This window comes from Pogona vitticeps, chromosome 1 (assembly GCF_051106095.1).
Source record: "Pogona vitticeps strain Pit_001003342236 chromosome 1, PviZW2.1, whole genome shotgun sequence".
Classification (NCBI taxonomy): Eukaryota; Metazoa; Chordata; class Lepidosauria; order Squamata; family Agamidae; genus Pogona; species Pogona vitticeps.
The window spans coordinates 24,202,585-24,218,602 of NC_135783.1; the positions used below are offsets into that span (position 1 = coordinate 24,202,585).

General features: G+C 40.5%; 1 protein-coding gene across 1 annotated transcript in view; it reads left to right on the top strand.

Annotated features, from left to right (window-relative positions):
* Nucleotides 1–364: 364 nt before the first annotated feature.
* The window catches only part of ABCG5 (ATP binding cassette subfamily G member 5), a 29,199-nt gene continuing 13,545 nt past the window's right edge, over nt 365–16,018 (top strand). The window contains exons 1-8 of the mRNA XM_020800538.3: nt 365–420; nt 1,404–1,525; nt 4,641–4,777; nt 5,363–5,461; nt 7,696–7,828; nt 10,379–10,518; nt 13,904–14,033; nt 15,576–15,792. Coding sequence (XP_020656197.3) covers nt 365–420; nt 1,404–1,525; nt 4,641–4,777; nt 5,363–5,461; nt 7,696–7,828; nt 10,379–10,518; nt 13,904–14,033; nt 15,576–15,792 — 1,034 coding nt within the window. The remainder of the gene's footprint in view (nt 421–1,403; nt 1,526–4,640; nt 4,778–5,362; nt 5,462–7,695; nt 7,829–10,378; nt 10,519–13,903; nt 14,034–15,575; nt 15,793–16,018) is intronic.

A 16,018-nucleotide genomic window follows, 5' to 3' on the forward strand; every position in this document is an offset into this window, starting at 1 on the left:
ACTTCTGCACCAATTTTCATGGATTAATTGCCATCGTCTATTTACCCCAACTGAGAAATACGGACTGTCTAAAACACCTGAGCCACGCCTATTTGTGAAATATTGTTCTTATTAACATGCTATAAACAGAACACAGGATAAAGGTTCATCAGATAATAATTATGGCTGCACTCATCAACTTAATTTTTTTTTAAAGTTAAAAGCAAGAGAGCAGAGTTGCAGAAGGTTAATCTTTGCCTGTTGAACATGCTTGCAAGACAGGTGCATTTTAATTTACCTTGATTAGTTTACTAATGACAAGAAGATAATTAGGAGAATTCATTGTATGTCTCTGTAATCTGGGCTCAGGGGGGAAAAAAGGCAGATGGCATTGATTCCACAAAACTGTCTCAGTATTCTGAACATCTCTTACTCGGTCGGGTAAGTAAATTGAACGGGTTCCTTGATTAATTTGATCTGAAAATAATGTTACAGGCTGACATGGTCCACCCCTCTTGGAAATATGTGCAGGTTGAAACTTAATTATCTACTGGCATTTGTACTTTTTGAGTGTTCTGGAAGAGTCGTTATTGGAGAAAATGCTTGCTTACAAAGCTTGGAATATCTAAAACACCGAGAAGTTACTTTATTGGATTACAACTCCCAGCAACCTCCAGCTGGTTGACTGGGTTTTTTTTGTGTGTGGGGGGGAGAAACTTTTACAAGCTATGTTATATTAATGAAGGTGTGACCTTACTACTTTATTCTGGATATGAGTGCAAAAATCTGCATTTTCGCAGGAATTCTCCCAAATGAGAATATTTCATGGGATTGAAGGAGTTCAATTCACTGTTCTCTCACGAATTGTATCAGCATCTGTTCGGACGTGACAACAGCTGTTTGCATAGGAATTACCTTCATAAGTGACAATTCAGACCTGAATCTGAATATAACCAACCTTTGTCGAATCAAGTTCGATGATGCAGGATTCTTTTAAGATGGACCGAAACTCTTTTCATTCCTAAGAATAGCAAACCATTGTCTCTTTTGAAAACTTGATACTATATAGTATGTATAAGTGATTTGGTTTAATTCAATGTTCTCTGCTCTGATAAGCTAATGTTTACACTTCTCTTGCTTTTTAACAAAGGTGCTCAGGGTGACATCCATGAAAATTGTAGCATAAAATTTTGCACTTTATCCACATGTACCAATTACGATGAAAAAACAATTCTAGTGTAGCATTTTTGATAGTACTTAGAGACAAAAGAAGAGTACCACAAAAGGTTCTCTTTTCATTTTCAGTATAAAATCAGACATTCTTTGATAGACTTGTTTTTCCCCCCAAAAAACATGACTCAACATAACACACACAACTTTGCAAGCATCAATTGACAGCCTATTGTTTTTCTCCCCACCTGAAGGGAACGTGTGGGACCTTGGTGGGATATTCCATCATACAGTAAGAAGTGGAATAGACAGATTCTCAAAGATGTTTCATTTCATATAGAAAGCGGCCAGCTCATGAGTATCTTAGGAAACTCAGGTAAGTAGCACATCTCTGCATTTCTGATTTTTAACATCAGAACTTGTACACTTACACAAAGCTTGGAGGAAACAAGTTCCAAGTAACATATTTGCCTGGAGATAGTTACTTTTTTGGTTTACAAGGGTGTAATAATGCTACATTTCAAAAATAATTTAATGAATTGGATCTCAGTTACTATTCTGTGCAACAAAGTCTAAATATTTTTCTACATTACCTTAAAAAAATTAATTCCATTTTAGAGTGATTTTCACAGGAACTTCTCACATTTTATGCGAGCCTGTTACTGAAGCCAAGCTAAAAAAAAAATAACCAAGTTCATGGGTAATGACAACAGGTTACTTTTCAAAGATTACAACGAGAAGCTGGAATAAATTACTTTTTTAAAAAGAAACTTTCCAAACTTTGTGTTAATAGTACTGTACAATCTTATAGCCCAGGGAGGACTTCAGATTCCCCGTCCCGCCGCCCTGTGGAAACATCCATGACACTTATCTCTGGCAGAGATGTTCAAATACCAGTGAAGCTACATTATGTTTGTCCAGGATAAGGGTTAGAATTGTAATCCTGTACCTATGTATGCATAGGTACAGGGACGTGGTGGTGCTGTGGGATGTGGTGACACTGTGGGCTAAACCGCAGAAGCCTGTGCTGCAGGGTCAGAAGACCAAGCAGTTGTAAGATCGAATCCACGTGACGGAGTGAGCGCCTGTCACTTGTCCCAACTCCCACCAACCTAGCGGTTCGAAAGCATGCAAATGTGAGTAGATTAATAGAGACCACCTTGGTGGGAAGGTAACAGTGTTCCGTGTCTAAGTCGCACTGGCCATATGACCACGGAAGATTGTCTTCGGACAAAACGCTGGCTCTATGGCTTGGAAATGGGGATGAGCACCGCCCCCTAGAGTCGAACACAACTGGACAAAAATTGTCAAGGGGAACCTTTACCTTTTACCTTACCTATGTATGCAGGAGTAAGCCCCCTTTAACTCATTGTGATTTAATTCTGAGAAGACATATGGAGATTGCACCGTGAGTATGGTAAACACAAGGTGCTGTGTTGCAGAGCTTTATGTGTGACATTGGACCAGGCATTCACGTCCAGTTTAAACTGTCTCTCAGGGTTGGTGTGAAAGTAAACTGGTGCAAATGGGGCTCAAATACACTAAAAATAACTCCTTAGAATTAAAATGTAACATGTAGGGACATACACATCGTCCTTTGAAGTTTCAGTCTGTGTCAGATATAAGAACAATACTACCTTCAGTGCCACAATAGCACCTCTAGTTGTGGCCATTCCTCTGTAACCCCAAGCACAGCTACAGAGGGAAGTGCGTCCAGATAGAGAATTCCTAGGGAAAGCAAAGGGCATTGAACTGCCACTAGGGAGATTAAAAACCTGTTCCTATTCAAGCCTATTAAATAGTTTATGGAAGTTTAGGAAAATTTCTAGAAGAGGAGAGATGGAGTTTGATGATGGGCTGAATGGTAGTTATGACCAACAAGGACTCAGGATACCTGTTTCAAAACCCTGCATGGCCATAGAAACTCACAGTGCGTGTGTGACAGCACTGGTAAAACCATAGCTTAGATAGCTCACATACCTTGCAAACTCTATTAGGATCGGTATAAGTTGGATGCAACCTGACGACACAAAAGGTAGCCTGGCTTAATTGCAAAAGCCTTTTGCAAGTGCACCTAGTTGTAGCAAGTTCCTCCCTTGGCACATGGATAAATGGGGGAAGTGGCAGAAAGAATAACTTCACTTTTTTTGAACTACAGATCCAGATGGCTACATTACCTGAGGTATTCTGAGAAACTACACTCACTCACTCACTCACTCACTCACTCACTCACTCACTCACTCACTCACTCACTCACTCACTCACTCAATAAATAAATAAATAAATAAATAAATAAATAAATAAAGCCTTCCCTGTATGTGGATTCCTTTTATTTTTGGCCCAGTCTGGGCCACGAGCAAGCAACTGCAGACAGATCAGGATGTGCAAATTTGGACAGGAAATAAAAAAGGAGCAACTGGCACTTTTTACTTTACTTTAATTAGATTTATACCCCGCCTCTCTAGACCAGGTCTACTCGGGGCGGCTTACATACATAAAACATAACAAACAACATCTTAAAGCAGGGGTGTCCAACCTTTCACCTACCCTGGGACACATTAGAAGATGAAATTTTGGTTTGGGCCGCACATAAATTTGGTTTGGGCCGCATGGGGGGGCAGCCCTAGCCGTCCTCCGCAGCCCCGCTCCAAGCACGCTTACCAGCAGCTGCGATCTCAGACAGCAGAGGCTGACAGCTTCAACTCCGGCGGCTTTATGGGGCTGGGAGAGGGTCCACCTATTGATGGGGATGGTGCAATGCAGTCACGCAGCCCCCCTCTCCCCTCCCCTCCTGTTCCTTCCTTCCCTCCCTCTCTCCCCCCCTACCGTTGTGACATGCCCCAGCCGCATTCCGGCCGCAAGTGCCGGCAGTGTAACTTGAAACTTTGGAATTTCTTTTAAAATAAAAAATTGCACTGGGCCGCATTATGAGCCGACCTGGGCCTCATGTGGCCCTTGGGCCGCAGGTTGGACAAGCCTGTCTTAAGCATTAAAGTATCAAAATTTTAACAATTATATAAAAGCCTTGCCAAGATGGAAAGATTAAAGAAAAAGTGAAAGACAGTTTATTTGACCCGAGGGAAAGCCTGCCTAAAAAAAACATGTTTTCATATGGTTTTAGAAAACATCCAGCGAGGGTGCCAGACAAATTTCTGTCAGGAGGCTGTTCCAAAGCAGAGGGGCCACTGCTGAGAAGGCCCAGTTTCTTGTTCTTTCTTTCTGGACCTCTCTCGGCGTTAGGTCCCTCAGCCGTCCCTGCTGGCTTTGTCGAGTGATTCGGGTAGAACTAGGTGGGAGTAGACACTCTGCCAGGGGTTGATGTTAACATCAAAATGTGTAAATGGTTGCGAAGTAGCCAATAAAAATATGGCACTGCCTGCTCTTATGCCTTCTAGGGTAAGATGATCTACAGAACTCAACCGGTTAATCTTCTCACTGTTCTCATTGTGAATTCGATATATAATTCCATTAAATTTCCCACTGTGCATTAGGTTCTGGAAAGACAACTTTGCTGGATGCCATAGCTGGAAGACTGAACCATGAGGCAGCATTTACTGGGCAGGTTTATGTCAATGGACGTGAGCTGAGGCAGCAACAATTTCAGAAGTGTTTTTCCTATGTTCTCCAGGTTGATTGGTTTTTACTGGATTTCTGTAGAAATTTCAGTCATAATGGCATGATAGATTTTAATGTAATCTAGGTGTAAATTTTTGGTAGAACATGCCAGGTTCATATTACCAAGTCAATCCATGAACTTAAATGCAGTAATTTTTCAGTACAGTATTTGTAATTTTAAGACTTTTACTATAGATTTCTCAGAAGCGATGTGTAGCAAATATACAAATAAAAATGTACAAAACACTATTATATTAAGGAACACAGCTTGTAAAAATGCATATGTTAGATCAATATGGATGCAAAAGAAATGGGTAAACAGCCAACCTGTATACAAAAACGTGTCTAATAGGAGAAATGGGCTTAAAGTGAATATAATTTTGTGGGAATTTTTTTGACAAAAGGCAAAAACTGATATGGAAATAAAACAGAAGGAACTGAGGAAAAATAAAAACAAAAGAAACTGAAATTGACAACTTTGTCCATCCTATCTTTTTATACAAGATTTATTTCACAAAAGTCAGTGGATGTCTGTGGTTTTTAGGTCAACATTATTATTAAACTAATGCTGCTTCATTTGGCTGGTACTCTCTTTCAGAATGAGACTTTATTAAGCTACCTCACCATAGAAGAATGTTTAACTTATATTGCCATGCTGGCCCTCCAGAAGCACTCCTGTGATTTTATAAAAAAGAAGGTATGCATTTTTTAACTTTTGCAATATATTCTGAATTATACGCTGGATAAAATTATTTTGTGGAAGATCTTCTATCCTAAAAAAAACCAAATGTTCCAATCTTTCACATACTGTAGTTAGGATGTTTAAAATCCCTTCAAAGCCAATCAGAAGGAAGGAGATGCCATCAATTCTCCACTTGGAATAACTGAAATGACACAAGACAGTGAGCAAGTATTTTGTATTCAGCAGGCTGGAGGTCACAATTATGGACATTGCTGCTTTAACAGAGCCTGAATGCTTGCACAATCTATTTTATGACTGTTTGGTAAAGTGTGGAAAAATAACTTTTTTGACTATAAAAAACTGGAATGGCCATGCTGCCGATGGTGATTTTGCAAACTTTAATCCCCGAAAGTAAGTATTTTAAGCTCTGTCAAATTGGTTGCTTCTAATAAAAAGTAATTCTTGGCTGTAGATATTGAAGGCAATGAGATTGAAGGAACTGAATTATGTGCAGAACTGGAGCAAAGCAGAGGTTGTGTGTGTTAGTGGAGGTGGAGGAGAAACTGATTTCTGCTTTTGGTTCTGCCTTACTAACTCTGTCCACCACTGGCTGCAGTTTCCTCCACTCCTTCAGCCACGATCACCACCATTAGTCAAGAGAGCTAAGAAGCAACAAGTTGCAAGAAATTCTTGCTTGCGACAAATTAATTTTGGGGTGACCAGGTTATAGGAAAGTTACATTTCAAAAATGTAATGAGTATAAATTAAAACATTTCATTGGTATAACAAGTAACATTATCAAGTTACTTCAAAAAGTTACTTTTAACAAGCATTTAAATGCATTTGTACAGGCATTTCGACAGGAATTTTTAAATTTTTATTTTTTAGCAATACGAAGTTCCCCCATAAGTAACAGAAATGAACAAAAAGATAATGAAGAGTGCAAACAGTAACATAATGAATTACTTTCCTGACGGGGTAGTGACAATAATCAATTGCTTTTCACATACCATGTAAGTAACTGGGTTGCATTTGAAATTTGCAGCTGTCCAAGTGGTGCATCTGCTCTGCCTCTAACACAGAGGCAGTCAAAGTCCTTTCGCTGCCTGAGGCAAAATAAGAAGGCACCCCCTCTCCTCCATTCTACATACAAAAACTGACTGGACTGCCAGTTAAATCTGTCTTCAGTGCTGGTGATAGTGGGACAGCATCTTCTATCATGCAGTAGGCAAGAAATAACAAGCCGGTTTAGAGAATCAAGGCAAACATCCATATAGGACACATGTCTCAGGACTTGGCTAAACATTCAAATCGCTGTGGCCAGGATCCAGCTAAATAGAGTCACTTAGGGTGCACATGCAAGGATAGTGTGGTTTGGGATCAGGGAACTACATCGCACCTGGAGTCATCTGGAGAAAGCCTGCTTAGTATGATCAAGATATTTAGAAATATTGTTTCCTTTTAAAGGGGTGACTACACGGGCATTTGTGCTTGGACTAAAATGAATTCTAAAAATGTATTCTCGAAGGCTTTCACGGCCGGGATCTGATGGTTGTTGTGGATTTTTCGGGCTCTTTGGCCATGTTCTGAAGGTTGTTCTTCTTGACGTTTCACCAGTCTCTGTGGCCAGCATCTTCAGAGGACTGGAGTAGGAACTCAGTCCATTCTTTGTTGCTGTTTGTTGGATATTTCTATGTCACTTCACATTGGCCAGTAGTAAGCCTCAACTAACAAATGCCCGTTTAATCATTGGAACTGATGTAGCTGTTGACTCACAGGCCCCCCACTGAGTCAAAGGGTCTACTCTAGTTGCAAATTACTATTAGATTTTAGCTGTGTTCAAAGCACTTCACAGGTCTTATTTTGGTAACATCTGAAAGACGGGTCAATATCATCATTCCCTGCAGCAGATTGTATAGAACTAAGACAGAGAAGCAGTCATTCAGCAAGGGTACCTAATGAACTCCTCACTAAGGCGAGATTTAAATGAAGCCCTTACGGCTCACAGCACACTACATTCTGTCCTTGAAATCACAACCATCTGGAAGTACCCCTAGTCAGGTAAAAGCTTAGTGATTTATTCAGCTACATTTTGTGCCATAGTATTTTAAAGACTTTCATCTTTCTGAGTAGCGTTTTCTGAAACTTTAAATATACACAGAGACAGAAAGCTTAAAGGATTCTTGAGCAACAGCTGGACAGGCAATATCCACCTCAAGTTCATCCTGAATTGTCACTATTTTCTGCAGGTGGATGCTGTCATGGCCGAGCTGGGTCTCAGTCCTGTTGCTAACACTGTAATTGGAAGCCGTATTTTTCGGGGGATTTCTGATGGTGAAAGACGTCGCGTTTCAATTGCAGCCCAGCTATTACAAGATCCCAGTGAGTACAGTGCCGAGCCTTTCAGAACAAAACAAATACTCTGTCCTTTTTTTATTAGACTGTCACTTGGTACACCCATCTACCACCCACCTCTCCTCAACGTTTTTCGATCGAACTTTTCATTTGTCCCAGAGGTTCAATCAAACAATGCTCATTAATGTCCAGCAGTTTACCTGGCAGAGATCTATCGCACAAGCTGAGTTGCAATCTCTGTTTGGCTGCTGATGGGATTTGTGGTGACAAATCCTCAATTTAGGCACATAACTTTCAGTAACAACTCTGTCCTCAGAACAGCTGGGAGAGCTCTTACTAGGGAAGATGATGAGTTGCAGCTTCAATTATTTTCTCAACAGCCCTTCAGAGTCTTGAGTCAGAGTGCTTATGGATGGACAGCTCCCCTTGCATTGATCATGGATCTACTGTTCACTGGGAGAAACAGGGCTAATGGCCCTATCATTAGGCAGAATGGGGTAGACACTTCAAGGCAGCAGATCCTGGAGATCATGAAAGGGTGGGAATTTGTTAAATATCAAACTTGCTTTTGTTGGATTTTTAGTATGGAGGTGGGCAGAGGTGCTTGTGGGATTTCCTTTCTCAAGTGCCAAAAAAACTTGCCTGGCTTTTTGTAAAATACAGTGGTGCCTCGTATAGCGACATTAATCCGTGCAGCAAAAATCGCTGCTAAGCGATTTCGTCGCTATATGATTTTTAAAAGCCCATAGAAATGCATTAAAACCTGTTTAATGCGTTCCTATGGGCAAAAAACTGACATTAAAGCAAAGATCCTCCATATGGCTGCCATTTTTGCTGCCTCTTAAGCGAGGAATCCATCCCTAAACACAGCGGGCGGCCATTTTTTTTAACCCGGTGGCCATTTTGAAACCGCCCATCAGCTCTTTAAAAATCGTCACTTTGCAATGATCGGTAATCGAAACAGGGACCCCGATCATCGCAAAGCGAAAAAACCCCATTTAAAACATTGCAATGCGATCGCTTTTGCAATCGTAAAATCTTAGTTGCTATGCAGTTTTGTCGCTAAATGGAGCACCCGTTAAGTGAAGCACCACTGTATATGTTTTACATGGGTGAGTAGGGCGGAATGCCATATTCTGCCTTTCCTCAGGCAGTAAAATGTAATGGTGGACTCTAGCTTGTATCCATATACTGTACCATGTCTGCTGAAGCTGGCCATGAAAGCGCCCAAATGTAAAATGCATGGGTTGTAGCTTGAAATGATTAGAGTTCTGAGAGGGCAACAACAATCATCATGGAGGAACTCCTGTTTGGAGTGAAGCTTACCATGAAGCTACAGGCAGATCCATCCCTACTGTCGATGGAGCTCAGGGCCTGCCTCCAACAGCTGATTTGGGTTATCATGAGTTTTTAGTTATTTAGCTTATACCTCTTGCATTTTTACTCCTACAGAAAGACACTTGTGGGACTTCCTGTCTTGAATGGATTAAAAACATCGCCAGTCACAGGAACTAGGGACCCTGACTTGGGGGAAATGAGTGGGACAATTTGCCATCTTCTCTCAGGCAGTGAAATGTATTAGACTGGTCTAGGGTACAGGTGTTTGGGTGCTCAGAGCTGATCTTACAGATTCTGCGCCGCAATAACGCTAAATTGTTTATTCTAAAACTAAACACTGATATTAAAATTGAAAACAATTTTCAAGGATAATGAAGCCATTATGAAAATGTTCCATTTTGAGATAATGAAGCAATTATGAAAATATCCCAGCTGGAAGTCTGTAGGAAGTCAGTTTCAACTCTTTAGTTCTAAACTACAAATGGACGCTGAAAGAATGAGTAAGCTAATGAATGAATTGGGGCGGGGGGAGAGTCCACAAAGGGCAGAATTATCCATTATTTCTGTAAATATATGGTCCAAAATGGTTTCTATTAGCTAATCTGAATTCAGAGCAAGAAGGTCTTTGCAGAGGAGAATTAATGAACGGGGGCTTAAAACTCTTCTGTTGCTCTATGAAATGCTGAAATGCCCCCTCCAGAGTTTTTGTTTTGTTTGTGTTTTTGTTTCTTCTAGTCGGTATTAGATGTGTGTGTTTTTTTCACCACCACTATTTTGTGACTCAGGCTAGTTGATGATGGGGATGTAAACAGAGGGAAAGCAAAGTATGCCATTTATATACTGCCCCATAGTGCATAAAACACTCTGTGGACAATTTGCAGTTTTTAATTATGCAGGCTGCACATTGCCCACCCCCACCACCAGCGAGGTGGGTACTTAGTTTAACAGCCTCGGAAGGATGGAAGGCTGAGTCAACCTTGAGCTGGCTACCGGGGCCCATCAAGATCAAACTCAGAGCAGAGTCTTGATTGCACTACTGCAGTTTCACCACTCTGCTATGAGGCAGATAAACTTGCAAAGAAAAACATAATAGTAACGGAAGAGTGGAGGAGGACGTACATTTCCAAATGTACGTCCTCCTCCACTCTTGCGTTACTATTATGGAACTGACTCCGGATGAAGTAACTCCACCTTGATTTCCTGATGAGCTCTTAGGAACGGTTGCTTTCATTTTCACAGAGGTTATGCTGCTAGATGAGCCTACCACAGGTCTGGACTGCATGACAGCCAGCCAGATTGTGATGCTACTTTCAGAACTTGCTCATAAAGGAAGGATTGTGATTATTACAATCCACCAGCCCCGCTCAGAACTTTTCCAGGTAAGGAGCATTAAAAATACAGTATTTCCCTTCTGTACAGCTGAAACAAAACCATATTTGTTCTTTTTAGAGAGGTGAATGTTTAAGAAACAATAATAAATGAAAAACAAAAGGATTGTGGCACCTTTAAGATTAATAGATTTATTTCAGTGTGAGCTTTCATAGAGTACAATCCACTTCTTCAGCCACATATTCATTCTTGGGACACAAAAAATGAACCTTTTTATAGACTTTCAGGTCTTACAGTATATGCTCTGCTCTGCTTCATTGTGAAATTCTTCATAATTTAATTGTTGGGTCTGATGGAAATAAGATCCTTGCTTGTGGGCCACTACTACATAAGAGCAAGAATCTGTATTGCCACAGTCCTTGGCTTCATGTGGAGGCTACACATGAGCAAGAACTTTGCTTCTTGAGACCTTGTGTTGAAATTGCGAAGAAACTGATAATAAGGGGGTGGTGCAACATGTTCCCCTAAGCATTTTCACATCAGGGACTCCCCAAACTATTCAACAAGAGACTTGCAGCTGAGAGACCTCATAGACAATATGGAAGTGCTATATTAGTCAAGCCTGACTTCCAAATATTAGGTACCACAGGTAAAGAACAGAATGATACAGAGATAATAACAGTGGAGTCCAGTAATTGCATAGTATCCTTTGTTTATAAACCTCCTAACACAACCTTTTCCTTTAAAACCTATTAACAGTTTTCATAAGCAAAAAATAAATGTTCAGTAGCCTCAACAGTTGTCTGAGGACATGCGCATGATGATAACAAAGGAAAAGTAGTGCTAAAATGGGTGGAAAACATCTAGTTAGCCCTTATTAATTATACAAACTTGCCTCCATCTTTCAGTAATGGGAGATGACAACATGAGTACAACTTGGGCTTGATACTTGCTAACGAGCATTGTGTGAAGTCAGTCTATACATCAATTCTGAACAAGCAGCACTGGCCCATAATATCAACATACTGTCAATGGCGGCAGTCTGGCCATTGACAGTATGTTCCAAAGGGGATATAATTTTTTAAAAGCCAAACGGCAAGAGTTCAGCTCAATATTGGATGAATTATACTGAATGTTTTCCCTAAAGCCTAAGAATGGCTTGTCAGGGTGGTGGAAGGATCATCCTTATTGTCCATACCCCAAGAATGCAGACCTAACTGAATTTCATAATTGGAAACAGTCACCCAAATGAATACAGTGGTGCCTCGCTAGACGATGATAATCCGTTCCACTGAAATTGCTGTTTAGCGAAATCATTGTCTAGCAAAAAGCATTTCCCCATTTGAATGCATTGAAACCTGTTTAATGTGTTCCAATGGGGAACAATCATCGTTGTCTAGCGAAGATCGGCCATAGGAAAGCCACTTTGCGAACCACCAATCATCTGTTTAAATCGCTGTCTTGCGAAGCTTAGGTCCCAAAAACACCTGTTTTGCGAGTGCGGAGGGAGCTGTCAAAATCGTCATCTAGCGAAAATCGGTTTGCGAAGCAGGGACCAAACATTGTCCAGCGAAATTCCCCCATAGGAATCACTGTTTTGCGAATCGCTATAGTGATCGCAAAAAGTCAATGTGTAGCAAAAAAACTGTCATGCGGGGTAACTATCTAGCAAGGTACCACTGTAATTATTTTTTAGAAATTGAACAAAATCCAAAGAAACCATCTTGGCTGGGCAAGATTATTCTGGATGTCTCAGACACTAAAGAATTGGCTAAGATGCATGGAAGAAATAAAGGTGCGAAAAAAACAGTCAAAAGGCCTGGAGATTATTAAACCAGTTAAACAACAACAAATAAAGGTCCTACTCAGTAAGGATGAGACTTTCATGTTAACCCAAATGGGGAAAAACATAAAAGAGGCATTTCTTTTCATTTCTGAAAGAGATGATCACGAACATATTTGTACCAAATTTCTTCAATTGGACTACCTTTATTTGACCCATGCCGGTCCAATCGCCTCTTTGATAGTCCAACAAATAGCATCATGGGTCTCACAACAAGGACTGTCAGCTGCCAATTAAGATTCAGAGAATATTGGCGGGGTTGAGGGTTGGCAAGTCAGAATCTTTAAAAGGATCTGGAAAGCTAAAATGGCTGCTCTTTAGCTGCTTGGTGATGTGTTTGCTGTTGCTGTGAGAACTCCCCTATTCACCACCATTGTGCATTTCAGCCCTCATCTTTCTACTCTATTGATTTGGGGTGGGAGAATTTCTCCACGTTTCCTTTATTTTTGCCTGCTTGCCCTTGACCTGAATCACTGCCTGCACTACTAGACTAAAGCCATCAAAGAGTTGTCTTCCTGATCCTTATTACTTAGTATCTAGAAACATTGAGTTGAGAGGTTGATTGTATTCCTTGCCCTGTGTGTGTTTGTGTCTGGGATGTGTGTGCCCATGGTGTTCTAATCTTCCTTTTCCTAGTGGGAGAGATTTTTTTAAACATTAATTCTGCATAAATAAAACTGTATAAATAAATTGAATTAGTGATTGTATCACTGTTCATATTGGAGAGGGGGTGCTTCTTTTCTGATCTTTTTACTTTGGCACTTTTTACTGTGTATTTACTATTTCATTTATTTTGTTACAGTATACACACACACACACAGACACACACACACTTTAGTGGGTTAATTCTGTGTTTCTCTGCGGATGGATGTGCAACAGTGGGGTAGATTGCGGTCTGCTGCCTCCTTTCTCATTCATTCATTCATTCATTCATTCATTCATTCATTCATTCATTCATTCATTCATTCATTCATTCATCTTGTGCTACTGGTGTCACCGGCCACATGTTAAATAAGGAGGATAGGATAAGCTAAAGTGAAAATTATTAGGAACCAACTGGGGCACACAACCACAAACACTAAGAACTACAACCATGGCGCTATGATACTCCTCAGACAACTATGCCAGCTCAGTGTAGATTCAGCCCAGGCAAAACAGGGAGACTTAGTACTCAATAAAAGCTCAATAGAATTATTATTGGATATCTGAAGCTAACCGCTATAACAATGAAGGGCTGAAAGCATTTACATCCAGTGTGCATCCACTTTTCAGCTACCATTCTTTTCCTCGCAGAATAAAATCAAGACGTTTTTTAAAAAAAACATCAATGGCTCCTGAAGAAGTGGTAGAGAATACCAGGGTATAATGTGGACAGTTCCACATACAATGGGGCTGTTACTTCAGCCACTCAAGGAATATAACACAGAAATGGAGAAAGGTTTTCTTTATCAGATACGTTGAAGTTGAGCTCCAGAGCAATTCTCAGATATGGAAAGAATGTTCTGTTGTTATTACCTCTGCTTCCCAGTACCTTATTCTTCTTATGAGAAGAATGCACAGTAAGGCATTGTTGTTCTTTGTTTCCTGCCTAGATATTTGATAAAATTTGCATTATGAGTTTTGGAGAACTAATCTTCTGTGGAGGCCCATCAGACATGATCACATTTTTCAGTGACTGTGGCTATACATGCCCTGAACATTCTAGCCCTTTTGATTTTTATGGTAAGCATTTTTAAAATTCTTCAGAAACACAGCTCCTGCCTTAATAAAGCTGTTATTTTTTAAAAAGAACTCATTGCATCAACTAATGTAAAGAATTGTGTCTGGGTGCTTCTCAGCAAGCAGCCAGGTTGCCATTACTGTTGTTCTGATTCTGCAGGTAATTCGTTGCATTGTGCATTATTAGTGTGTTGTTGCGCTCACATTACTTGCAAGCCAGAAAAATGCAAGGAGCTGTTCTTGGGTCTCCTCTAGTGGCCAATTTTGATAATATACAAAAATACAAGACAAAACTAAAAATATTTCCTTGCCACTAAGGACTGGTAATAGAGTAGTGCAAAAATTGAAATGTTTTCATCAAAATGCCTTTAACATGCCTTAACATGGGCTTAAAAATTAACTTTCAAAATGTTGCTAATTGTTGCACAATCTAATTGTGTAACACATTAGATTACATTAGGAACTCCCCCCCCATATACATAGGATCAGTATTAGTGGATTCACTTATCTGTAGTTTGCTGCCACAATATATACCACATACAGTACAAGGGTGTCTCCTTGTGGCCTGTGGCCTGCCCCCTCCGGTATCTGCTGTTTCAGGCATCCAAAGTAGATCATGGAGCCAATCCCCCATGGATATGAGGGTCCTACTGTACCTTTTTGTCATCGAAGCCACCAACATGAATTTGACCCAACTCCAGGAGGCAGTGGAAGACAGGAGGGCCTGGCGTGCTCTGGTCCATGGGGTCACGAAGAGTCGGACACGACTAAACGACTAAACAACAACAACTGTACCTTTATTGCAACTTTGTAAAGTCATGCTACATTGCTCATTAACCAAAATTTCTCCTAACCCTCCCTCCCTCTCTGACCCCCTCCCAATTCTCCTAAGTGATTACTTTCCAACCACTACCCATCTCGTGGCAGAATTTCTGTCAACTATTCTTATGAGAAACCGTAATCCCCATCCCTCCCAACTTCAGTTTTAACCTTCCCCCTCTTTACTTCCCTGGTTACATTGTCTATTTTTATTACTGTAATCAAATGCCAATAAGGGTTTATGTATGTATATGTAACCAAAATTTAAAACAGTACTTTTTGCCAGTAGCTATTTCCAGGGTCTATTCAGAAGTGGTGCTTGCTCAAGTGGTGAAAGACATCTACTGGTTTGCTTTCCCTCACCTGTTTTACATTTTGTGATTGTTTATTGGATTAATATCAGATCTCATTGCTGAGGCACAAATCTCAGCAGAAATCATGCTGTGGGAGAGAAAATTCCACCTGCAGAGGATCTAAATGTTGATGTCTTATTTGACCTTCAGTGATAAGCCGTGTGATTGCATGTGGATGTCCCAGGTTCAATTCACAGCTTGGGGGAGAATCCTCTCTGAAATTCCAACCACTACCACCGATCAGTACAAACAATACCGAGCTAGATAGACTGTTTCTCTGTATTTCTACAGATTGGGCTAGAATGAAAAATGCATGTTGTTGTATTCTTAGAGAAGGCAAGTCACAAACTAACATTTTCTGGTGAATTTGCAGTGGATCTCACATCAGTTGACACTCAAAGCCAGGAGCGTCAACTGGAAACCTACAGCAGAGTGCAAACCATTTGTGCTGCCTACAAACATTCAGAAGTATTTCTCAGAACTCTGGCGGCTATTGAGGAAGCCAAGTGCCGTGTGAAAGAGCTACCACCGATACCTTTTAAATGTGAAGAGTCCCCTAGTGCGTTCTGCAAGCTATGCATACTTTTAATGTGAGTGATGACGTAGGAAATGGACAGGGCCTGTAATTCTAATATACTGACCAGAACCTTATCAGGGCTTATGTAGAGATATGTGTAAATTGCAGGGGCAAATTGCCACTAATTAACAAGTTGCTGCTCATATTCCTTGTCGCCTGCTAAATTGCATGACTGGCATGCAGTGAAGAATGCACGTGTTGGCTAGCTAATTAGCAGTAATTCACAGCTCCAATTTATG